This window comes from Emys orbicularis, chromosome 8 (assembly GCF_028017835.1).
Source record: "Emys orbicularis isolate rEmyOrb1 chromosome 8, rEmyOrb1.hap1, whole genome shotgun sequence".
Taxonomy (NCBI): domain Eukaryota; kingdom Metazoa; phylum Chordata; order Testudines; family Emydidae; genus Emys; species Emys orbicularis.
The window spans coordinates 36,167,778-36,193,443 of NC_088690.1; the positions used below are offsets into that span (position 1 = coordinate 36,167,778).

General features: G+C 40.2%; 2 protein-coding genes across 2 annotated transcripts in view; one reads left to right on the plus strand and one right to left on the minus strand.

Annotated features, from left to right (window-relative positions):
• Positions 1–5,850, plus strand: part of SLC44A3 (solute carrier family 44 member 3) — a 68,153-nt gene extending 62,303 nt beyond the window's left edge. The window contains 3 exon segments of the mRNA XM_065409478.1: positions 3,123–3,260; positions 3,852–4,088; positions 5,710–5,850. Of these exon segments, the coding sequence (XP_065265550.1) occupies positions 3,123–3,260; positions 3,852–4,088; positions 5,710–5,850 (516 nt within the window).
• Positions 5,851–15,767: 9,917 nt separating this feature from the next.
• Positions 15,768–25,666, minus strand: part of CNN3 (calponin 3) — a 44,043-nt gene continuing 34,144 nt past the window's right edge. Inside the window, exons 2-7 of the mRNA XM_065409130.1 lie at positions 23,153–23,274; positions 22,638–22,704; positions 20,740–20,877; positions 19,450–19,566; positions 17,518–17,664; positions 15,768–16,880 (exon numbers count right to left, since the gene is read on the minus strand). Coding sequence (XP_065265202.1) covers positions 16,533–16,880; positions 17,518–17,664; positions 19,450–19,566; positions 20,740–20,877; positions 22,638–22,704; positions 23,153–23,274 — 939 coding nt within the window. The 3' untranslated portion in view covers positions 15,768–16,532. The remainder of the gene's footprint in view (positions 16,881–17,517; positions 17,665–19,449; positions 19,567–20,739; positions 20,878–22,637; positions 22,705–23,152; positions 23,275–25,666) is intronic.

The following is a 25,666-nucleotide window of genomic DNA, read 5'->3' on the forward strand; positions in this document are numbered from 1 at the left end:
AACAATTTCATAATGGTTAAATTTTAACTACATCACTAATAGAACCAAACAGTATTTGTATGATACAAATGTGTGAGTTTTTAGAAATAAAATTAAAAAAAATGTGAAATGATTTTTAATGTATTGACAAATATTTTGTGTGATTTCACAGTACCTGCAACGATTAACTTTTATACCTGATTTAGAATTTAATGCAACACTGACACAGTAGAATAGTGTTGTTTTTTTAACGATTTCGCATATATTTGCATATATTTAATTTCTTTCACAGTCGCTTCGGCCTGCGAAGCCCCTTCAAAAATCTAATATGGCCCTCGTCTCATAAAGTTTGGAGACCCCTGATATAGACACTTGTGATACAGCAGTTTTTCCTAAATCAACTTCACAATATCAACCAGAACTCTTAAATTGTACAGGCATAATAGCCCCAGTTCTTCACAGTGGCTAACCATCCAACAAAACCCTCCAGTAATGTGCTTAATGTCAAGCATGCAGGTAGTCCTGTTTATTTCAGTAGGCCTGTTCATATGCTTAAAATTAGGCAGGTACATAAGTGGTTTAATGGATTAGGACCATAGAGACCTGAACTGTGAGACTGAGGTTTTATATGTGTGGGGCCAATGTGTTATTTCATTGTTTGTATAAACTAGTAAAATGTAATTAAAGTGTATGGAATTGCTCTCTAAACCATACATTTTTATCTTGTACCTGTAAATTTGTTCAAAGCATGGAGATGGCTTGGTTTAGGAGATTTAGCTTGCACTGTGAAAGCCAGGAACTCCTGAGTTCTAATCCTGCCTCAGTCACTGACTGCTTTTGTGACCTTGGTCAACTCACTCAATCACTTTGTGCCTCTTTTTACTCCTGTAATATTGCATTATTACTTACCTGTCTGCCTTGCTGGTTGTTGTGGTGATTTAGTTAAAGTTTATATGGTTTGAAATTTCAAAGCGTTGACTAAATGCTGCTGCTGCTGCTGCTTCTGTTTCTGCTTTGTTTGCTTGTAGTACCACAAATCATCATGCAGGTGGTATTCACATCCCAACATAGCTGACAAGTGCTTTTTTGTCTTTTGAAGGATGGAAATAGTGTTTGTACAAAAGTGCATGGTATTCTTTTAATATTCAAGAGAAGAGACTGTGCCAATTATATAAATAGGGTCCAGTCCTGTTTTCATTGAAGTTAATGGCAAAACTCACATCCACTTCAATAGAGCAGGATTAGGTACATAGCCTTTACGCTTAGGATACTGAAGGCAAATAGTGTCACAGAGTGTTAAATAAATCCATCAAAGTTTGTAAAGTGCATTGAGATCTTCAGATGGAAGACATGCTATGCCCATAGTATTACTAATGATTATTATTAACAGATACTTTAGCTAATATTTTTATACCCTGCACAGACATTGTTACGGTATTGGCAAGGAAAAGGAGCAGCTTGAGTAGAAATGAAACTGTCTAGTACAGGAGTCTGTTTTTCTAACCTGCTTATTTTAAATAATATGAACAAGCAGATATTCATGCAAACATTCTACATTCTGTGTCCATTCCGCTGTCTTATATATGTATTGCCTAGTGCTGTAGAAATCAGTCTTGACATTAATTATTTTAAGCTCTGTGGAAGCACTTGGAACACATTTGATGCTATATAATAATTTCCCAATGAAAGAGCATCATTGCTTACATGTCCCCACTGTGTAGTTTCACTGATTTAGGAACTGAAATTATTTCCCTTGTCTCATCAGATAAAATGAATATTCTGCTACTACCTTTATACCAAAAGTCTTAATTCGCTTTTATGAATTCCCTTTTTAAAATATTTTAAGGTACAGTCATATCTGTTTATATTATACCAGGACTTGGTGCCTAGATGTTAGTTATCAAGTTATGGAACATAACTGGGCATCGTAGGAATATGTAAAGTAGATAGAAGCTATGCTGGGCAGTTCTGTATTTTGATTTATAATAAGAAAAAGTGGAAAGTTGGACCAGAAATCCAGAAAGAAATATTTCCTTCAGCAGACGCTGAGAATTTTTTTCACTCACAAGCAAAGCAGAAGGTATTCTAATCCCTAAATAAACGGTGGGGCCATCAAATTCCTTTTGCACAAAAACTCTTGCATGCTATTAGTCTTAGTGAGCATGCCAAACTTAACTAATGTTTTTAATACTGTATAATCTGGCTTCTTTTCTCAAAAACTAGTATAGCATAACTATGTTTTATATATCAAGTGACATTTTTCCTGCTCCTTATTCAGATACTAATTCAACTCCTCATTGATGATTTCTATCTATTATGTTGATATAAGCTATTTTGAAAAGATGCTAGAAGAATCCTATAGAAGTAGATGATAAGGCTATCCTCCAGTCTGCCTTTGCAAAACTCCACCTGAAGACAAATAATACTAAAATCTTGCAAAATTCTCAGTACCTACTTGAAAATCCTGAGTGCCCGCAATTTCCACTGAAATCAACATATGTTTTCCCCACATAAGACCAACTGATCTAGTCCCGACACTCCCTGCCACTCTTTTATTATTCATTTGTCTTTCTGTGAATCAGTTTTTTTATAGTTACGGGTCCATGAAAATTCAAAGGCTCAATAGTAAGTGAAAGGATCACATATAAAACTTGTTTAATCATTGATTTTTAAATGTGAAAAGTTTAATAACAAGTGTTACTTTTTGTTTCATTTGTACAATTTACCAAACACAACACTCTAGCTGGCATATACATAGAAAAGGTGGCCAGCATGGCATATGTCCAGATACGAGTTTCATTGTAGTTTACATGTCATATTATTTATTCATTACCAAAGGTGTGGCTCTGCATCGTTCCAAAAGAAATTGGAAAGAGGTAGTTTCAGAAATACAAATTTTACTTTTGTCCTTTTTTACCCAGCGCAGAAGTTATGTGAAAAATCAGTTTGAAGTTACAGGCATAGTTATTATACTTGCTTGAAATTAAACTACAAGACTATGCAAAATAACTCCTGTATGTGCAAGCACAACATCAGTATTTCCAAAGATATTTTAAGGCTTTCCTTTTCCCATAGTAAATTCCAGATTAAAATATTTCTACCTTTTTTTGCAGTCACATTACCTTTTTATTCTCTCATTTCAGCATGTATACACCACAACGGCCATCAATGGGACAAATTTTTGTACCTCAGCAAAGGATGCTCTCTTTATTTTAGCAAAGAATTCTGCTAATATAGCATTCATTAATTGCTTTGGAGACTTCATCATTTTTCTAGGAAAGGTAAGAGACTGTAATTTACAAAGTCCATGCATCAAGTCCTAATTATAGACTAACTATAGGCCCAGTCCTGTAGTAATGAAGACAAAGATTAGGGACTGATTCTCTTTTCACATACACTAAGTAAATCAGGAGTATGACTGTGTTGAAGTCATGGAGTTACACTGATGTAAAATGGGCTTGGTGAGAGGAGAATCAGGTTCTTGCATTTTTGTTGGAGGAACTTAGTTCACTGCTTATTATATTTACTTCATTAGTATTACAGAAGCACCCAGAGGCCTCATTGCACTAAATGCTGTACAAACGCATAGTAAGAGAGAGTTAATGCCCCTAGAACTTAGTCTAATTTAAGACAAGGCATGACAAGTGGGTATAACAAACATATGGATGGGAGGACAAGAATAACAATGATAATAAATCTGTGTATCCACATGTGTCCTGTGTGAACAGCTAGATGGTTTCAAATTGATTGATCTCAAGCCTTCTCTCCCCTTTATGAAATACATTGTCTTTAAAAGATTAGCCAATAAAATATTTGCCATAGCTTTGGTACATATTGTAATATAGCTGCTTCCTTTTTTCCCCTTTATACAGGTGTTTGTTGTATGTTTCACAGTTTTTGGAGGGTTAATGGCATTTAACTACCATCGTGAGTTCCACGTATGGGTAGTTCCTCTGTTGCTAGTTGCACTTTTTGCCTGCTTGGTAGCCCACAGCTTTTTGTCGGTTTTCGAAGTGGTCATGGATGCCCTGTTCTTTTGTTTTGCTATTGATATGGAAACAAATGATGGATCTCCAGAGAGGCCATACTTCATGGATCAAGAATTACTGGTAAACTCTTGTGACAGTAATGTAGACACATTAGCAGGCAGATAAATTCGGTAATACGTTTTAATAGTGTATTGATCAAGTGGTGTTCTAGTGCCTAAGATTCGCTCTCCCCTCCTCCCCCACACCCATAAAAACTAACCCACAATAAATGCCTTCTTCAGCTCCTTAGAAGATGTGGACTAAAGGATACAAATTATATAATAAAGTTAACACCTCCCATTGGGTCTCCCAGTGCATCTGCTTTAGTCTTTTAGACCCAGCCTCTCTGGATAAAGACCATCTTCGTTTGTGTTTTTCATAGGTTAAATACATTATTGTTGCTTAACAAATTAATAGGTGACTCAGTATGTAGAGTCCCCATCTACATCATGAAGACCTAAAACTAGAAATGTAGAGGTAATGTATCTTAACTTGCATCCAGAAATGTTTCCTCTAGTTTTCAGCAGTTGTTCAGGTAGCTATGGTAAGCCCTGAAGACACTACAATTTTGAACAAGCCTCATGCTTGTCTGGCAAACTTAATCAGTCTCTTTCCACTGGGTTGTTTGTTATCTGTACCATGGGAATTCCTGTGCCAGACTCTTGATGTTACATGATGGAGAATCATTCGAAGAATTAGGAAGACAGTTTTAGTTTAAATAAATGTTCAGTAGTTAGTGATGGTAAAAGGTACTTTAGTTACAAAGGCATGTGGAATGTTTAAATGTACATACACCTTTTCTTTCATATGGAGAGGAAGGTTAAAGAGGCAGATGTTCTTTCCTTTCATGCTGCTTTCTGGCCAGGTCTGCATTTTTCCTCACATGCTATGTGACAAAGACAGTGTTACTGGTCCATGAAAAATAAATTTAGCAGCCAGAATAACCCATACAGGATGGATGCTCTTGATGGATTTCGTCAGAAAAAATGCCATAATATCTGATTTGAAATAGTAGTTGTTACTTTCCTTGTAATGTTCACAGAATTCAGTTTTTTTTTTTTTTTTAAACACCCAAACTTCCTATAAATGAATTTAACCCTTTGGCCAAAAGAAGACAGTTATTTGGTTTTTCACTCCGATTCAGGACAGCATTTAACCACATGCTTAAGGCTATGCATGTGTTTACGTTCTGTCATGAATAGTGATACAGTCCTGAGTGTGGAACCTTTTGGAGTCTTGCCCTCCAAACTTTTCCTTCTTCACATGAGAGACTTCTCCTTCTGTCAACCACAAACTATTTGCCAAATGCCAGAATGTGTCTAACTTTAATTTTTGCCTCAAGAAGGCAATTTATAGCCACTCCCTGTCTGCACTGCACTGCTGTCTACGTTCTTTCCTAATCCCTACTGCCAGACTCTCCAACTCTGGCCTTAACTCCCTGTGCAACTTGCCATGCCCTTGGGGCCAGAGGGAAATGAAGCTTTCCAGTAAGGGAGGTTGTAGAGAGACTGCCCTCTCCTCAACAGCTGTAATCATCCCACTAGACATAGCCAGTTTCCAGTGTCATCCACTTGGGAACTAGTTAGTTTAAGGGTTTAACGCTCCATGCTAATTGTCCTCCTTTTCAGTGTTTCACCAGGTTGTTGATTTATATAACAGTTTAAATTTCTGGATGACCTTGTCCTTTATTTCTGCTTTGTAGAGTTTTGTGAATCACAGCACCAAGCTAACAGAGTGGGAGAAAAACAGAAAGCAAAAGACCCCCCAAAACAATGAAGATGGTACAGAACTACAGCCTATGGTGAGACGGGAACAAAGACGATGTGATGAGGACATCAAATAACATGTTGTCTCCCAGGTGTACTACAAGAATGGGGATAGACTGTAAATATTTATTTTCTACTTTATGATTTCTTGCAGCAGCCAAATTGTTGAGCCCCAGGGCTTTCATCCCTTCATACTAATCATTGTTACTGACACTGGAAGCTCAGGGCCAGATTGTGGCCATGAATGGCCAGCAGTGAACTCTGCTGGTATAAAGCAGGCAGAGCTGGCTTTTGTGCCAACCACCCTTCCCATCCCCAGCATAGAGAGGGATGAAGAGGCGCAGAAAGAGCATGTGGCAGGATTCCTCACAGCCACATTGATCCTCCATTGGCATAAAGGCTCAAAAGGCCTTAAGTGTAAATTACTGTAGTGCTAGGTTGTTCTAATTCACACTGGGACTGGTATAGATTTCCTGCTCCCATGCACTGAGCAGTGCTCAGATGTGGTGGAGAATCTGGCACGTTTTAAGCTGATATTTTTGTTTGATTGTGCTTTACACCGTTTAAAAATTATGAGGTGAAAGAAGGGAGATGCCCCCTCAAGATGCAGTTTCAGACTTAAAGACTAAGGGTGTGTCTTCAAGCACAATTAACTCAAGTTATAATTTCAGTGTTACCCCTAGACTCCCATCCACACTCACAAATCTCTAGCTTGAGTTAGGCCATGTCTACACTACATAGTTTTGTCAACATAAAGCAGCTTATGTCGACCTAACTAGAGGTGTACACACTGCAATGCTCCTCTGGCCGCTTTAACTCGCCTGCTACGCTGACATAATAAAACCACCTTGATGAGAGGAATAGAGCTTAGGGCAACGTAGTTAGAGTGACGCAGTGTCAGTGTAAACACTGCGTTGCTTACATCGCCCTAAGTGGCCTCCAGGAGGTATCCCACAATGCCCACCATGACAGTTCTGGTTACCATTTTGAACTCCCCTGCCCTGCAGCCTGGTATACAAGTGAACACCCCTCACCAGTTAAAGCCCGGGGAAGTTTTGAACTTGCTCTTCCTGTTTGCTCAGGGTGGAGATCTCACGTAGCAAGTGCCCAGCTGAGCATGCTGGCTCCACGCAGTACCCTGCCTTGAGTACCCGGGAGGTGGTGGATCTCCTGGATCTGTGGGGATAGGAGGCTGTGCAGGTGCAGCTCCGCTCCAGCCTCAGAATGCTCGAGGCATGGAGGAGAAGGGCTACGATAGGGACGTACAGCAGTTCAGAGAGTTGCGGCAGGCATACCAGAAGGCAAGGGAGGCAAATAGTCACCTCTGATGCGGAGCCGCAGACATGCCGCTTCTACAAGGAGGAGGCTGGGTTCAGAGTGTTGGTGAATAGCTCCCCCCCTTGAGCTTCTCTTATAGCCTTGTGTTTATAATGCCAGTACAATACTGAAGAGCAGTAGAGGATCCATGCTTTCTGCCACACATGGCTGGCTCACAGGTGACCAGGGCAGTTGAAAAGCAGCTGGAAACCTAGTAGGATGCCCATGGAATGATGGGATTGAGAAACTTGCATCATGTGACATTGAACCTGCCCCCATGAGGCATTGCAAACCCTTTCCAAAACACCCTGCGGCCAGATGCACAGTGGGATAGCTACCCACAGTGCACTGCTTTCTGTGTCAATGCAAGAGCTGCTACTGTGAATATACTCCGCCCACACAAGGAGCATAGTGTGGACATGCAACAGCTGTTTAATTACAGCGACTTAACTTTGTGGTGTAGACATTAGCCTTAAATGGTGTTTTATGCTCAAGCCTGTTTGGGCCGGGGAGGGATGGGATAGTTTGAAACTCAAGTGATGCTGAAGCTCAAGCTCCTAATGCTGTGGGGATGTAACAGCTTGAGTTACAAGTCTTTAGCAGCTAATCCAATCACTCTGTTAACCCAATTACTCTGTACTGCTAATCAAATCACTCTGTGTAACTCCATAGTTTTTTTGGTAGTGTGGTTGCTCTCGCTTGAGGTAGGCTAGCTCAGATGCAGTTTTTTGGGTGTACAAACTCGAGTTGTGTTGCTGTGAAGACGACAAGCTCTCAGAGAAAAAGGTTGCCAGTTGACTTTAATGGAGCTATGACAATTTACATCAGCTGAGAATCTGACTCAGTGTGTTTAGAACTCAGCATGATTGTCATCCAGGCTCAAAATATAATTCTCAGTAAAGCCCAGGGTTGGCTGATAAATGGTCTGCAGCAGCAACCATTCCATGTCCTGCTAAATTGTGTCATGCATAAAAATGAAGTCGGTATTGTTGCCCCTTTTTGACCCAAGTGGCTAGTCAAAGTTTGGGAGCTGGTGAGTGTTCAGGTGGGAGTACAAATTGGTGAAAGTCAAGTGTTTCTTTGATGCAATTTTGGTTATTTACAACGAATGTACAAAGTTCTGTCTTTCTGAACACGTAGGCAATCAAATAGCAGGAAACAGCTTCTTTTGCTAACAGCAGTCTTTTCAGTCTGCACCCCAGTGGCAGATTAATAATTTTGCCGCCCCTAGGCCGGGAAATAATTGCCGCCCTGGCCCTGCCCCGACTCTGCCCTTTTCCAACCCCCTCCCCAAAGTCCCCGCCCCAACTCCGCCCCCTCCCTTCCCCTATTGGATCCCTTCCCCAAATCCCCGCCCCCGCCTCTTCCCCCAGCGCGCGGCATTTCCCCCTCCCTCCCTCCCTCCCTGTCCCGCGAAACAGCTGTTTCGCGGCGCAAGCGCTGGGAGGGGAGAGAAACAGGACGCGGCGGCGCGCTTGCAGAGGAGGCGGAGGTGAGCTGGAGCAGGGGGGCGGGGCGCGGAGGGGAGCTTCCGCCCCTGCAAATTTGCCGCCCTGCAATAATACGGCACTGCTGCACCCAACCCAAAAACCTCCCCACGTGTCTTCCAGGGTGAGCCACTCGCTTTCATCTGCTTCTTCAGCCTGTCTGTGTCACTCACTCAGTCTGTAGCTACCCTAGAGAGCTTACAGCGGCACAGCTGTACCGATGCAGCTGCGCTGTTGTAAGATCTCTAGTGGAGCCACTCTAAGCCAACAGGAGAGAGCTCTCCCGCCGACTTAATTAATCCACCCCCAACAAGTGTCAGCAGGAGAAGCTCTCCCGCTGACATAGTGCTGTTCACACCAGGCTTAGGTTGGTGTAACTTATGGCGCTCAGTGGGTGGCTTATTCACACCCCTGATCAACATAAGTGATAGCATAGACATAGCCTCAGTCTGTTCTCAGTTTCTGTGTGTGCTGTCTGCCTTTCACTTACCCATGATCACAATACCGAGGCAAACCTTCCGTCCACCTGGGGCCAGTGTCTGGGCAGACTTTATTAGACTTTGTTTTAGGTGCGGCCTTTTAACTGTTTCTTACAGCTGGCTTAAATGAGGGACTCATTCAGACACCAGTTTAAAGAAGTGTTAACTCATCCCATAACAAGGTTTTATCCAGCTCATAACAATATATTTTGGTGACTTTATTTCTTGATTTATTTTCAAGAGGTTGCAGACTCAGGGTGTGTCTACGGTACAACTGCAGTAGCATTGTAGTGTAACACTACAGCGATGGAAAGGGGTTTTCTGTCACTGTAGTAAATCCACCCTCTCAAGAGATGGTACCTAGGTTGATGGAAGAATTCATCCTTTGACCTGTCTACGTCTACAGTGGGGGTTAGGTCAACCTAACTACACACAGCGTGTGAAATTTTTCACAGCTCTGAGCAATGTAGCTAGGTTAATAATAATAAAATAATAATATATGGAGATATACTTATCTCATAGAACAGGAAGGGATCCTGAAAGGTCATTGAGTCCAGCCCCCTGCCTTCACTAGCAGGACCAAGTACTGATTTTGCCCCAGATCCCTAAGTGGCCCCCTCAAAGATTGAACTCGCAACCCTGGGTTTAGCAGGCCAATGCTCAAACCACTGAGCTATCCCTCCCCCTTCAGGCACTTACACTTTTTTCATAGCATTATTGTATAGAGAAATAACCTAAGTTCTTGGGTTAGAATTCATGGTTTTAAGTTTATTATTCTGATTATGAATGGCTGTGCTTGGTGTCTTCATTACTTGTACTTTTGGTGAATTTAGTCAAAAATTATTGAAAAGCATCAAAAGGAATACAAAATAGTTTTGTACCCTTACTTTCCCCCACCAAAGAAAATCTTGGATACACAGATACAAGAGTGCACAATCCCCCTTTATTTTCTTGAAAGATCACATTTTACAAATATTTTGATAAAGATGTCAGGGCCAGTGCTATGTATTTGACTTTTTTTTTTTTCCTGATTGTAGACTTGAACTTGAGATTGACCTTGAAAGCATGCAGGTTAAACAGTAATAGCAGAAATTCAGACAAAACAAAGTGAAGGTTACAGATATGTTGCGACAAAGTAATTTTTAGATGTGTAAACCCTGGTTTGTACCTCTTGCACTGAAGAAAAAATTAGAGATTTAATTATTGTTTAATTTTTATGTACAATAATGGATTTTTCCAGCATATCTGATTTTATTAAAAATGTAAAAGTATTTATGAGGTTTTATAAAAGTTGAATTAATAAACAAATCTCCTGTAAGATTTGTGGTGCTGCTTGAAAACAGTAAGTTGACAAAGTCCAAGAACTATCCTTTTGGTATCGGACCCGCTTGATAAGTCAGCTGATGGGACCCAGCAGTAATTCTGTATGCATCTATATGGAAAATATTGGCCAATAGTCCCTGGGTCAGTTGATGCACAGAACTGTAAAGAAGGTTCTTTTAGATCACTCCCATTTGGACTATTTAATATCCCTTAATAACCACTACACCCAATTAAGGAGCAACATTGAAGCCATTGGAAGGAAATTATCTCCAGTTTCCCTCAGCCAAGACAATGGCTACGAGGTACATGGGGTTTGTGGGAGGTCGGTTGGTTGTTTTTTGGTTTGGGAAGGGTTTTTTTGTGCAGGTGGATGGGTGGTCTTGGTGAGGAGGAAAATTATAAACAGCCCTTTGGTTCCTCTCTGCAGGGCAGATGAGGGATAAATCCTCTAGATGTACTAACGTTTGTAAATTAAAATGAACAGACATTTAGTATGCGACAGAAAGCGGGGAAAATAAGCTGGGCTCTTGATGTTGATCTGAGATCATAGGATGAAATGTCATAGAGAGGCAGACGTGACTGGACAGAGGTTGAGACATTGGGGTGAAGAAGTAGATGTGGAAGTTTCTGGCATAGAAGTGGTAGTTTGGGGAGTGAAGGAAATTACCTCATGGGGAGAGAGTGAAGAGATGACAAAGGATGGAGTCCTAAGAAGACTCGGGGGGAGAGGAGGAGCCTCCAGAAGAGATGCTGAAGGAGAAGACAAAAAGTTTAAATAATAATAATAAAACCCTCGAAGAGCATCAGGGAATGTCTTTTTATGCACAATTGAAGTTTCGTTGAGCTCTGGGGTGGGTTTGGATCCTGGATGTCATAAATTTTCATGAGGTCAAAATTTTCTCATTTCATGAGATACATGGGTCCATTTCTCTATCTTTTGGGAGGAAATTGGAAAAGATTTCAAAAGATCAGGATATTATAGTGAGGTTTCGTTTTTAATTCATCTAGATCTGATGGTCGATTTTTACTCAGTGCTACACAATCCTTTCCCCCCCCCAGAGCTGCTTTAACTTCCTGTTTGAAGGCAGGATTGAGTGGGAGACCAGATGTCTCTAGCAGAGATATACAGGTAGTACAGATGGTTTCAGTCTATGAGCTGGAACATTTCTGCAGGTAAGAGAAAGTTCCTGTCTTTGCTGCCCTAAAGAACAAACTCAAAGATGGAGGAGGACAGAGTTTGTTTAATAACCAAGGAAATATCAAAGGCAGCAAAGGCAATTCGTGGCAATTCTCTTGTCTTTTAATAAAAATTGGTCAGACCATTCCATTGAGATCTATGGATTCCCTCCCCCTGCCATGTGAAAAGGAGGTTTAAACATTTCTGTCAGCATTTCCGTATCCCCCACGTTTTCAGCCAGATATTAACACTCTATAGTCCTTGACTGAAAATTTAGTAGCCATGATAGATGCAAGCAACCCCTACTGTGACTATAACTTAAAAGTTGATGGATTTTTTTTTCTGTCATGTAAGTTTGTTTTGTGCATTTGATAGCACTTTATATATAATCAGTTTCTCTGTTGCTGAAAAGACTTCTAAACACCAATAGGGAAGTAGGAAATCATTTATAAAACTTTATTTTACAAGAAATTTAAAAACAGAAATAAACTTATGACCTCCCACTTAAGATGCTATGTCAGAAACTGGAGTATAGTTTAGAATGGTAAATTTAAAGCAGTGCAGGAACCCTAAAGCCAAAGAAAAGGAGACATATTTAAGTACAGTATCTTCCATAGTTGTTTGTAGTGGTGTTGAAGCCATATTGGTCGCAGGATGTATGAGAGACAAGGTGGGTGAGATGGTAATTTATTAGACCAACTTCTGTTGGTAGAAGGTACAAGCTTTCGAGAAATGCAGAGGTGGTCTTCAGGTCGTCTTCAGAATCCTTGTGCACATTCCTATTTTAAAAATTTGACTTCTTAAGACTTCAGAAACCTGATGGGTAGGATACTGAATGGCCATGGATACTTAACAGCATATCTTTTCTTCTCAAAAGAAAGTCCTGGATTTTCAGTTCTTGTCTTACAATAATGTGTATAGTCCCTTAAACTTGTACAGTGTTATTACAGAGGAAAGTTTTTTCCTTGCCCTGAAAAACATGGGTATATTAAGAAAATTTGTGGATTACTGACTAGCCACCTTCTCTCACTCCAGTGTGTTAGAGGACAGTTAAACTATATTGCATTTAGTTCCCAGACCAAGTTAACAGTAGTCTTTCATCATTGTTTCAACTCCATGTTCTCCCACATACATCTTTTAATGGTTTCCTATTGTTTGAGGTTTGGGTTTATTTTATGCAGTATGTGTCATCTTTCCATATTTACTAATACATTGCTACATCTGCTAGAAGTGGGAAAGGAAGGACAGTTCTTGCAATTAAGCATTTAAATAGGAACACGAGCTTGTGTGTGAAATAGACACTTCCCAAATATGTTTAACTACATCTCTTTCAAAGAATGCCTAATTGATCATTTTAAAAGGTACTTTAGAGCACTTGAATATCAAATGTTGTCAGGTGCAACTGCCAACTTAATGCGTTTAGTCTTTTGATGGCCTATATTCAGTTGCCTTTACTTATTTTTCACCATTTATGCTGTTTACATGTTGCTGTAAAACTAGGTTGGTCAGTTTTACTTTTTGCAGGCTGTTAAAAGTAAAATCTGATTCTGATATGTCTTAACTCTCCATTCCTCTGATCTGCAACTTTAAGAGGCAGGACCAAACCTGTTGCACATTGCGAGAGTGGGGTTAGGCTTCCCTTCTAAAGAACTCCTCAGAGAGACTACTTCTAAAATGACTATCTTAAGAATTGTGATAAACAAGTTACAGTAACTAATAAACATCCCCTTAATTTTATCAGTCTACAAAGCAGAATGGACTCAGATTAAGAATTAAATCACAAAGTTAGGAGGGTATCAGTTACTGCTGAAGAGTAGCTTTTTCCTCAGTGCAAAGCCCATGCTGCTAAATGGAATTTCCATGAGTCTGGATAAGTAAGGGCCTTGACTCTATGTCTTTCTAGAAGGGTAGAGGGAAGGAAGGTCTATTTTGAAGAACATACCTTCTCATCTAAGACCAGCTTTAACACATTGGGGTGTAGGCTGCAATGCCACTGCCCTTAGAGCACCTTTTCTGTGGATAAAGGTCTTTATAAAATTTGGCAGTTGACAGGCACTCTCACTTCTTAGTGCGGAACTTTAAAATCAGAAGGGATGTTGCGGGTACTGGAGTATGTTTCAGATGTACAGCACTAGTCTGGCCTGTACAGGTCTGCCCTGTGGAAGTCATGAGCATGACAGTACAGCATTAAGTGACTGACATCAGGATTAGTGTATTAATCAATTTTATAGTATATTTCAAAGTACATGAATTTGAAAAACAATTGTACACAAAGCATGGGCTTTTAAGAAAACAGGTAATGACATTTGTGACTGTATGTACCAACTAGTTAATTGGTATGAAATTTAGAGAAGTGTATTTAAGCATTATGTGGGTATTTCCTCATGCCTCAGTGTGGACTGTCCACTGAATTCAGAGTCATGATGCCTTAAACCACTGAAAAATGAAAACTTGTGTTTGAGGAAAGTGATTTGCACATTTCATGCTAATTAACTTGGTCCCTGTTGCATAATGGGGGAAAATAATTATATGTATTTGAGTCTGATCCTGCACTATTGACAGTTGGACCAGGATTGTGGTCCTAATGAGCACGATTAGTTTAAACTACTTTCCTGGAGCTTGCATTTTAAAAAAAATAAACTTATCAATATGGCATAACTGACATAGTAATCATAATACTGCTTTTAAGCATTTTGTTTAACATGATAGGTGGGCACTGAGACTAATTACCTTCTTAGGGATTTAACTCCTATACAGGACTAACTGCAGTAAAAATAATAGTTCACAGGTTTGATGGACAGTTCCTTTCCCCCCCCCCCCCCCCTTAATATGTGAAATGGTTATTTTAATTCTGTTGACTCAGGCAGCTACTTCAGGATGATTTGTTAGACATAAATAGCTAAGCTACAGTCAACAGGCCAGCTGAAAATGTCTGATATCAAACCATATCAAAAGCAAACAGCAGGAACTCGGTAACAAACAGGCAGTTTGTTTATCTTCCTGACGGAAGGGCCCTTCACAAGCTCAGGATGCCTTGCTATTAGCATGACTCAAGTACTCACAGCAAGGACCCCATCTACAGTTGTTTTTAACCTGTCCCCCTTCCACTGCTAATGTTGGGACAGCTTTGTTAGCATCTCTGGGAGCCCTAGTGTTAGGCTATTGTTAAAGTGGTTAGAGAAGGCAAATAATATAGGCCTGGTCTACAGCTATCTTGCTCCGGGAGTTGAAAAAGCCACAGGCCTGAGCAACAGTTGTGGCCAACCTAACACCCAGTGTAGACAGTGCTAGGTTGATGGAAGAGGTGGATTACCTACACCAACAGGCGAAGCCTTCCTGTCAGCATAGGTATGTCTACACTTAAATGCTACAGCGATGCCACTATAGTGTTTCAAGTGTAGACAGACCCTTAGTGTTGCTTCTCAGTAGTCCACACAGAGGGAGACAGCCTTCTAGTCCATTCAAAGAACGCCCTTATTTTTTGTTGTTTGCTGGCAGCTGCCTAAAACATGTATGCTTGTAGTTTTTGAATGCTACACTTAATGCTCTGTTAAATGTTAGTTGAAGCACCACCTCTGAGTAGCAGATATACGATGAATGTACATACTGGCCATGTCAAGGGTATAGGCCAAAGCAGAGGCTCTGTAGTAATTCTGCAACTCCTCCTATTCCCAAATTGTATGATTCTGGATTTTGTAATTGCATTTTAGTCATAAGCCGCTATTCTCCCCTCCACAGATTATTCTCACAGGGGTCATGACGTACAAACTGCATGTTTCAAGTTGAAGTCTGCTTCTTACCTACAGGTGTCTGGGGGAATGAGAGAGGGTAAGCAGAGCAGGTCCCTGCAGAATGTGTAGACAGACAATATTGCTCTCAACCTTAGGGAGGAGGACCTAGTGAAACCCTACAGATGCTCCACCCATGGCCCAGGTAGCTCATGGGATTGTAGAGAGTATTCTCTTCTGTATGCTGCTCCCAGTTACGATCCACAGGGGATTCCCTCCCTTTCTAGGACTCTGATGTTGAAAAGAACATTTCATACTGTGGCCTGACACAGGTACACTAGAATTTTTTTTCAGAACCATTCACACATTTCCTGAGCTGTGGGGGTTCTAGATTACCTTGACACAGCCAAGAATAAGATTTGGGAATAATTTCTGTGGTAATTAATGGTAATGTAACAAATGAATGAGACATCAAAGTCATGTACCTTCAAGAAAAAAATATTTATAAAAATACAATGGGATCAGTTTATGATGAGAAATGTGGCAATAAATACAGTTCAAGGAAGAAAAAGCATTTCTACATGGATATATTATGGCACAAACAAAAATAAATGCACCATCAAAACATGGGACTTCTGTGGGCTCAAGGACTTTGTACAAGTTCCCTTTTTAGTACGACAACTATTTCTAGGAGTTTGGTCAGTTTAGATAATGGAATGAATACACAATTAATCACAAATGCACATTTATCCTGTCTACTGTCTGACTTTAAACATAAGCAAACCATACTGCAGAAATAAAGTAATTATTTACTAATACTGCAGCTTAACTTTAGCATTTAACGTAAGCATGGAAGTCTTTTCAGTATTCCATGCAGAAATTAGGTAAGTACTAAATAAGTAAAATGAGGGGTGGATGTTGTGTCTAAATACCTATTTGAGTAGGGGATTGTGAAGATGCATAGATCTTTATTAAAAGAATTGGCTGTACAAGAGTACTCCCCTTTCACAGTATTCCTTTTTACTTCATATGCAGTTATTGGTTATGCTGTAGACTACAACTGTTACAGCACTAAAGGCAACTAGAAGAGGGAAAGGGCAGAGAAAGGAAAAAGGAATGTATGTAAGGCAATCTTTCTTTAGGAACATTAAGCATAGTGTGTAGGAAGACGGGTAACAATTCCACAAGGCTAGTTTTGTTTTTACTGAATAAAATAATGGACTAATATACTGAGCTTTTGATACAAATCTAATAATCAATGCCCTGGTCACTGTACTGACCATGGTAATCTCTTTGATAGTCATCTTGGTACTCGCTAGGATAGTCATCTGGATATTCTGCCTGATAATCACTATCGCTGATTTCTGACCCATTAGTTCCTGTTCCTTGGCTTCCATTATGAATTACAGGTTCTGTTGGAGCAGCACAATATTTGGGGTCATACACTTGTCGTCCAAGCCCGTACACGCTCATTCCCTTCTGGGAAGCCACTTTGTTGGTACCCATTTGTAGTGAAATAGTAGAGTTGTCCACTGGCTGTAATGTGAGCTTCTGGTCATAAATATCTCTTCTGGTGCCTGGTGCCAGCATCCCAGCCTAGTGAAACAGGATAATAATGAAGTAAATTTATGGCAAGGTTACCCTTAAATTCAGTTAATCTTGACAATGAATTTCACTGAGTTCTGTACGGACAGCATCCACTTGTACAAGCTGAACAGTAAAAGTGATTTAAAATACAATATTACAGGACCAACAGTGAACATCTACTAAACACACCAGTGAAAAAGTTAAGCTATAGCTCTACAACCCCTAGGGGGAAGGCCCTCGTAAGAAGCCCAGCATGCCCCCCTTTTGGATGTTGCAAAAGGGATGGTGGACATTCAACCAGGATACTGCCCAGGGAGCTGTCTTTCGTTTTGGTTTTGGCTAGTGAGTATGTGAAATGATGCTTCCCCTTACTTTTCTGACAATACAGCCAGAGAAAGGGGCTTGCTGTAGGCACTGTTTTTTGTTCCCTCTAGTTCTTCTCAGCAGGAAGCAGATCATGTGCCCACAAGAGGCTCAAGGAAGTACTGCTGGTACAGTGCCCTCCCCAGGTCTCAATTGAAGACTCCCTTAGCAAGATGCAGATCCACCCTTTCAGCCTGTCACCTACCTGCTTGCTCACTGGAGTGTTGCAGTGTCATGACAATAGCTAATTTTGAAATACGGTATCACATGTAACCTTGCTTACCTGACTGGCCCCTTTGTTAGTACCCATCTGTAGGCTAATTGTTGTCTGGTCAAATGGTTTATCAGTTTGTATTTTTGGATCATAGAGATGTCTTCTGGTCCCATAAGCAGTCATACCTGCCTGGCTGGCACACTTGTTGGTTCCCATCTTTATAAAAACACAAAAAAGGGTGAGGGGGGAAGTGATATAGCAACTCAAGGAGACCTAGTCCAGGAACAGAGATACAAACAATAATTGCATTGGTTGGACCTTAACATAGAGAAAGCAGTTACAGCTTAGCCACTGACCTTAATGTTCACTTCTAAACAGATACTGAGCTTCTCTTGAGCAAAGAATGACAAGTAATCCAATGCCATATTTCAATGGCTATGCAAGGGGGTATGCGTGTCCAACAGTGTGTTGATTAGAGAGAGAAACCTAATTTCATTTTGTGCACCAATGCATATTTTAGCCATATGGTCTACAATGGAAAGGCTAATTCACATCACATTACAGTAGAACCTCAGAGTTATGAACACCTGAGTTAAGAACTGACCAGCCAACTACACACCTCATTTGGAACCGGAAGTATGCAATCAGGCAGTGTCAGAGAAAAAAGCAAATACAGTACTGTGTTAAAGGTAAACTATTAAAAAAGGGAAAGTTTAAAAAAAACTGGACAAGGCAAGGAAACTGCTTGTTTCATTTAAATTAAGATAGTTAAAAGCAGCATTTTTCTTCTGCATAGTAAAGTTTCAAAGCAGTATTAAGTCAGTTGTAAACTTTTGACAGAACAACCTCCAATCCTGAGGTGTTCGTAACTGAGGTTCTACTGTACTTGCAGTTGTGTGGTACAACAAATTAATGTTTGAGGCGATTGTCTTATTCTGATTGATTAGCACAGAAAACAGAGAGAACAGACCCCTCAAAATTCAAAGTAGCACTGCATCCAGCAAGCTTCCAACTTGCTTCTAAACCACTATTTCTTGGGATAGAGAAATGATGTTTTACAAGAAACATTAAGCCCACTTCTCTATCCCTCCCTCTATTATATTTAGGCTTGGCAGAATTCTATTTTTTATAGTTTTGACAGATCAATGTTTATTTTTAAGCATTGATATCAGTTTTAAATATTCAGTTGTTTAAAATAAGAGGTTATGCATTTTTTTTTTCAATTTTACCAATTTAAATTTTCACAGTTGCAACATAGGGGGAGATGAAAGGGGTCAGTCAATAATTATTTAATGCTGAGATTCAAAAAGTTTAAAAAGGTACCTAAACAGCACCCCTGTTCCAGCTCTCCTAATGCTGGCAATACAACATTTTTTATAAACAGGAAGGTGGGACTCAATCTCAAGCAGCATTTTTCTTTCTTTGCTCATTTGTACATTTTCATGAGGAGGAATGGAAATATTTTTCATCTACTTGTGTGTGTGTTCAGTGAAATCAACATTTATCGATAAATACCTAATTCTGCCAAGCCTAATTTAGAGATTACAGTAGAGGAAGAAACTCCTTTCACCGACTATCACTCAATTTTAGAAATCCTATCAATTGTTTACAAGGACAGAAAACAAACTGCACACTAACAGCAGAAAGAGAACTTGTTCTAGGTGAGAAACCAGCAACCCATTTTAGGGCTTGTCTACATAAACAGCATGCAGCAAGCTGCAGTATAAATCTACCTCACATGAGTCTGCTGCTGGGTACTACAAAGTGCACTAGGGAACTTGTAGTTTGCAACGGCAATGTCCACATGGACAGTTCGTACATAGCAGGCTAGTGTGTGGTAGATTTACATTTGCCGTGCACTAAATGTTCGTATAGACAAGCCCTTAAGTGAATAGCACTTCAATCAACTGCTTTTTCAAACAGCAAATTATCTAGTACATTTGAAGATGGTTTCTCAGTTTGGTTTACCATACACACAAAAAACTTTAATCTCATGCTTACCTGCAGGCCAATTACACTTTGGCCAGCTTTTAGTTTTCCTGCATCAAAACTCCTTGCTTGTTTTTCTGCATATCTGACACCAAGATCAATTGTGGTATGGAATCCTTTGGTTTTTGCCTAAGTAAAAACAAGTCATTCAAAAAGTGAACACTCACTTTTCAAATCATACTTCTTGCCATTAGAACTTCTTGAAGGAATTACACCCCATCCACAGACAGCAGGCTAAGCTTTTCATAAGTGACTAATAATTGAGTGCCTCAACTTGTGGGTCCCAAACTTAAGATGCCTTATGTGGGCCCGATTTTCAGAAAGTGCTGCAAATCTGTACTCTGAAAATCAGTCCCTTTAAGGTGTCACTGTGGGAACTAAAAAAACCACCACCCAAAATCATTAGTCACTTCTTAAAAATATTGGCCAGCAAGTTTTAGATTTGCTTGACAAGAGAAAGTATTACTTGACTAAGTCTTACATTTAGTATGTACATCTTTTACTGCTAGAAACATTTTCTAATATTAAACTATAGTCATCCTGTACAATTAGGTAAGTGGCAGGATTTTTTCTACTGGTTATGTAGCCAACCACACTAGTAATTATTCATATAGCCTTCTGAAATTCAAAAGGATTAATACATGTGATTCATTGGTCGTCTTCACCCTGAAAAATCCATGGGCCGGGGGGGGGGGGGGGGGGGTCTAAAGATATTAAGGATTCTGAGGTTAACCTCCACATTCTCAGACTTCATCTCCTCTAGTGAATGGGGTTTGGTTGCTGTGTGTGTTCTGAGTACAAGGCCTTCCTACCTCACATACCTAGGACATCCCCAGTCCGCAGAGAAAACGTAGTCCTGTACTGACAGCTAACCCTCTTGGCTTCTGCTCCCTGCAAGCATAGCTTTAATATATTTCAGGCTACCATTAGCAAAGTCACTCTGTGGCTGCTCAACAGCTGTTGTGGAGAAGATTTAGCATCAGTTAATACTGTGTCAAACTCCTTCCCGGGTTGTCACATGTAAGCGGGGGGCGGGCGGGGTGGTATGCTGTTAAAGACAGCACTTTCATAACCCCAACCCTCTCTTACCCACAATCCTTTTACCCCCTACCTTGACAAGGGAGGCACCAAGGCACCCAAAATGTGGCTTCTGCAGGACCCCTGGGGGAAGAGAGGAGCATACTAGAAGGACCTGCCTGCCGAGTTTTCCACCCTTATGAGTGGAAGAGATGATTCTGGCTAGTGCATGGATTTCTACCAGTTCAGTGTGGTACAGTATATTCTGTGTAGATAAATACTTACCAGACCTGCTAGTGCCACAAGTGAAGTCTGAACTTGGGTCATGTTCCCATTCTCATAAAGATCATTTGCTTCAAAAATATCATGTGGCTTCATACCATAGATTTGGATGGCTTTGATAAAATTCCCAATGTTCTCCAACTGAAAAATAAAACACGTCAAGGCAAATGTTTCATTTTGGAAAATATTTATAGCTTCAAAATTACAGTAGGAACAAGCTCCCTGTCTTGAAGAGTTTAGCCAAGATGTAATACAGATGGGACACAACATAGAGCAAAGTAAATGAGTGGTAAAGCTTAGCATAACACTCATTCATTCTGCATTTGGATTTTTTGTTTTGCACATAGAACTGCTATTCCCGATCAGACTGATGGTCTATCTAGTCTGGCCGCTGTCTCCAACAGTGGCTAGTGCCTGACATCCCTAGCAGATGTCTTTAACAAGGCACTACACAGCATCTATCTGCTTTCCCCAGAGATGTTCTTGTTTAAATCAGTGGTTCTCAACCAGGGATATGCATATCTCTTGGGGTATACCGAGGTCTTCCAGGGGGTACATCAACTCATCTAGATATTTGCCTAGTTTTACAACAAGCTACATACAAATTAATAGCGAAGTCATTACAAACTTCCATACTGCTCTATATACTACACACTGAATTGTAAGAACAATATTTATATTCCAGTTGATTTATTTTATAATTGTATGGTAAAAATGAGAAAGCAAGCAATTTTTTCAGCAATAGGTTTTCTATAACACTTGTATTTCTATGTATCATTTTGTAAGCAAGGTGAAACTTGTGGTACGCAAGACAATTCAGACTCATGAAAGGGGTACAGTAGTCTGGAAAAGTTGAGAGCCACTGGTTTAAATATGCCCCTCCCCGCCCAAAAAGGTCAAATTTCTGTGCCAGTAATCTAGTTCCATTGAGTTATGTTATAAAATACCTTTTTGAAGGAAGAACTACAATGTGTAGAAATTATGGAATATGGGATTTGTTTCAGACGGCACTTAAATGTCAAACCTAACTTAAACTGGTCCATTAATAACCTGTCAAATGTGAAATTCCTGTTTTTACTGTGCACCTTACTGTTGACTCACTGAGACATATTCAACCCAACTTCAGGTATTATTTATTAGTAGTTTTTGGGTAGTGCCTATAGGTCCCAGTCAGGACTAAATTTGGCCTTTTCTTTCAGAGGCATGACAGAAGAACTATTCTTAAGGCTGTTTAGTTTAGACTAGTCCTAGACCATTTACAAGGGACTACCAAGCATAACATGTCTTGTGTACTAGACAGACCAATCCCTATGTACAAAAACAAATTTGTAGCCTAATTTTAATTTTAATCTGGATATCAGAGATACAATTACTGCTTGTGCATTTTGCCATTTTAATCTTTTTTTGAGTTATATACCAATATTTCATCCAACACTGCTAAAAAAAAAAAAAAAAAAAAAAAAAAAAAAAAGTGTAATGAAAGGATTTCAGTGGTATTTATTCCTATTTTGCAGAACTACATTTCATGCAATAACCTTGAACAGTATGGCGTACAGGGCTATTAACTTCATATGGCATAGACTGTGGTATCTAGCAGCTTTGGCTGGTGGAAAGTTCCAGTTAAAGTTTAACTAAGACAGACATTTTTTAAAAGTCTTTCCTCCTAAGGAAGTAGTCTTACTATATGTCTCATTTGTCTACCACCTGAAATTTCTGCTAGTAATTAAAGCTGCTATTGAACATTTGTACTGAAGTAGCATTTAGAGGACAACCCAGTCTACCCATTTGCTTAAGACTTCATACACATAGTTAATCAACCACTGGAAAGTTTTAAGTAAAGAGGCAGTAATATCGCATTCACATCAGTTCTGGAAACAAAGGAGGTAGGATTTTTTTTTTACCTGATGCCAATTTAGTTCTGATTGATTGATTTTCTTCACTGATCCTGGCTGCAGTTTGTTTATAAGTCTGGGGAAAAATTAATTAAATGTGTAAATAGTGAATCTCATTTTCACACTATTTGTACAGGCATTATGTAAAAGTCTTTATTGTCATGCTACCGTAGACATAGTGACGATGCAAAACATGACTCGTCATGGTTAAATGATTTAGATTTATGTAAAGGGCCTATCTTAGGCTCGAGGACATCTGACAAGTCTCTTAATCCATACACAAATCCATAAAAATGTGCCAGTTTCATACTGTAGTATCATATGTCGGTGATCTGGGTTCAATTTTTAGTCTTTCTTGAGCCCAGGGAAGAGAAAGCAGACATGGAAGCAGTCTCTTCCTTGGTAGCAACTGTATTCTGATTATTGAGAACTGTGATATATTCAAAAGGAAGTCCTTAGCTAGTGCTCTCTAGAACCTGGAAAGAGCAAAACTACCTAAAATAAAAAGAAAATTTGCTTCTTACTCGCATAGGATTATGCCATCCTTTAAGCCCAACTGAAAGTTTACACCAACGCTCATCCCTGTAACCTCTTCTATCCAGTTGCGTAGATCTTCTTCTGCCTGTGGATCATATTTCAGGGCAATCTGTAATACAAATTAGTTACTTAAAGAGAGAGGTCATTGTGCTCTCTCCTGAAATATTTTAGTCCAAATGTAAAGCTAATTTGTGTAATAGGATATTCTATAACATTTCTCAGACATACCAGTGTTCTGATAATTTCCCAATGCAGTAGAAATTGGTTAGTCAAGCTCTACAATAGCAGCAAGTGAAATAGCAACATATGAATAAATGTTCTCATCTTATGAGAACAAGGGTTTTTGAATCCTGCACCATGATTGTGGTATTAAGAAGAGCTGGAACTAAGGGTGTGGGCGGGCGGTGCAGCACTCCCTGACTTGAAGTGGTTTCCATTATATACAGGATTTACAGTTTAGTTCAATGGCTCATAGCACCCCCACTATAAAAATTGTTCCAGCACCCTTGGAGATATTGTTCGGATAATGAATTAGACACCTCTGGCCATTATACAAAGTGTCTTATAGGTAACCAAGAAAGGATTAAGTTGGGTTTATGCCCTTTCCGGACTCTCTATGGATTTGTGAAGACTGTAGAATTGCTGCCTCCTCCCCACCACATCAAAAAAGTTCTCTTGCTTGTCTTTTACCTTAAATATCAGGAACAAGAAGCCTGGCTTGCTTGAGGATTGTCTAGATGCCTAAGAAGGTATGAATTGTAAGACCTCATAATTCAACTAAAGGGTCAGCATGCTGATTCATACTTCAAAGAATAACACAAGCTTCCTCCCTCTGAAGTTAAGGAGGTCTTAACAAAAACAAGGTTTTAAATGGTCCAACTAAATATCCTCCTGACTCTTTCAAATACAGTACTCATATTTCACTCTGACATATGAGGTCATCATTTTATTTGTTCTCTAGTAACCAGGGGCCTTCAGTACAGGCAGAACCCGAATTTCTATTACTAAAAACAATTAGTTAAAACTATCACATGAAAGGCAAAAATCCAATTGTTTTCCTTTGCAGGTCACACTGAAGATCAGTTAAACATTCCTTCTATCTACACCAACAACTCCTTCAGTACTACTAAGGTTCTGCTACACTAGAAAGGGTTTAACCCTCCTACTGGGGACACTGCTTATACAGGCAAAAGAGTTCTTTTGTCAGTATAGTTTATACCGGTTCCGCAAACAAAGCAAAGCAATCTATACTGTCAAGAGAACTTTTTTGCCACGCTCTAGTGCAAATGTACTACTTATCACAGTTACATCATTTAGGGGATTTTTTTTTTTTTTAATTTCTAACCAAGATAGCTATGCCAGCTAAACTGTCAGTATAGATCACGCTTAAGTGTGACAGCTTCCATGAACATACATAATAAATTACAGTAACCAAGGATTTGGAGCAATCAAATTTTTGAATTGCTCCGCTCCAGCTCCGGGCTCTGCTCCAAAGCCCTGACAGTAATTCCTCACTTAAAGTCGTCCCGGTTAACGTTGTTATGTTGCTGATCAATTAGGGAACATGCTCGTTTAAAGTTGTGTAATGCTCCCTTCTAACGTCGTTTGGCAGCCGCCTGCTTTGTCCACTGCTTGCAGGAAGAGCAGCCCGTTGCAGCTAGCTGGTGGGGGCTTGGAACCAGGGTGGACCCGCAGCCCCCCTAAGTTCCCTGTGCTGCAGCCGCCCAGCAGGCTATCAATTGCCGGGCAGGTCAGCTGTCCCTCCCCCCACTGCCATGTGCTGCTCCTGCCCTCTGCCTTGGAGCTGCTCCCAGAGACTCCTGCTTGCTGTGCAGGGGGGGAAGGGGAGGGCTAATGTCAGGGTGTCCCCCTCCCCCCTGCTTCTGCACCCCGCTTACCCCTTCTCCATATAGAGCAGGGAGGGGACATGAACAGAGAGAGCTTGGGGCAGCAGCTGCTGTCTCAACTTCCTGGTCCACTTAAAAAGACAATGACTAAAGAGTGGGTCAGCTTATTTAAAGGGGCAGTGTGCATCTCTCTCTCTCCCCCACACACAAGGTGTGTATCTGTCTCTGTCTGTTATGCTGTCTCCCCTCCTTCCTGTTCGTGCTGCCTTGATGAGAGGCTACATTAACAACATGTTAACCCTTGAGGGCTCAGGCGAGTGCTAGTTCATCATTTAGCAGCAAGGCATTCCCTGGGAAATATCCCTCCCTCTTCCACCCTCTAACTTCACCACCTCAACTAAGCTTCACAATCATCATAGCTGTGAACTGTATTAAATTGTTTGTTTAAAACGTATACTGTGTGTATATCTATATAATATATAGTTTTTGGTCTGGTGAAAAAAATTTCCCTGGAACCTAACCCCCCCCCCCCCCCCCCGTTTACATTAATTCTTATGGGGAAATGATTCGCTTAACATCGTTTCGCTTAAAGTCACATTTTTCAGGAACATAACTACAGTAACTTCTCGCTTAAAGTTGTAGTTATGTTCCTGA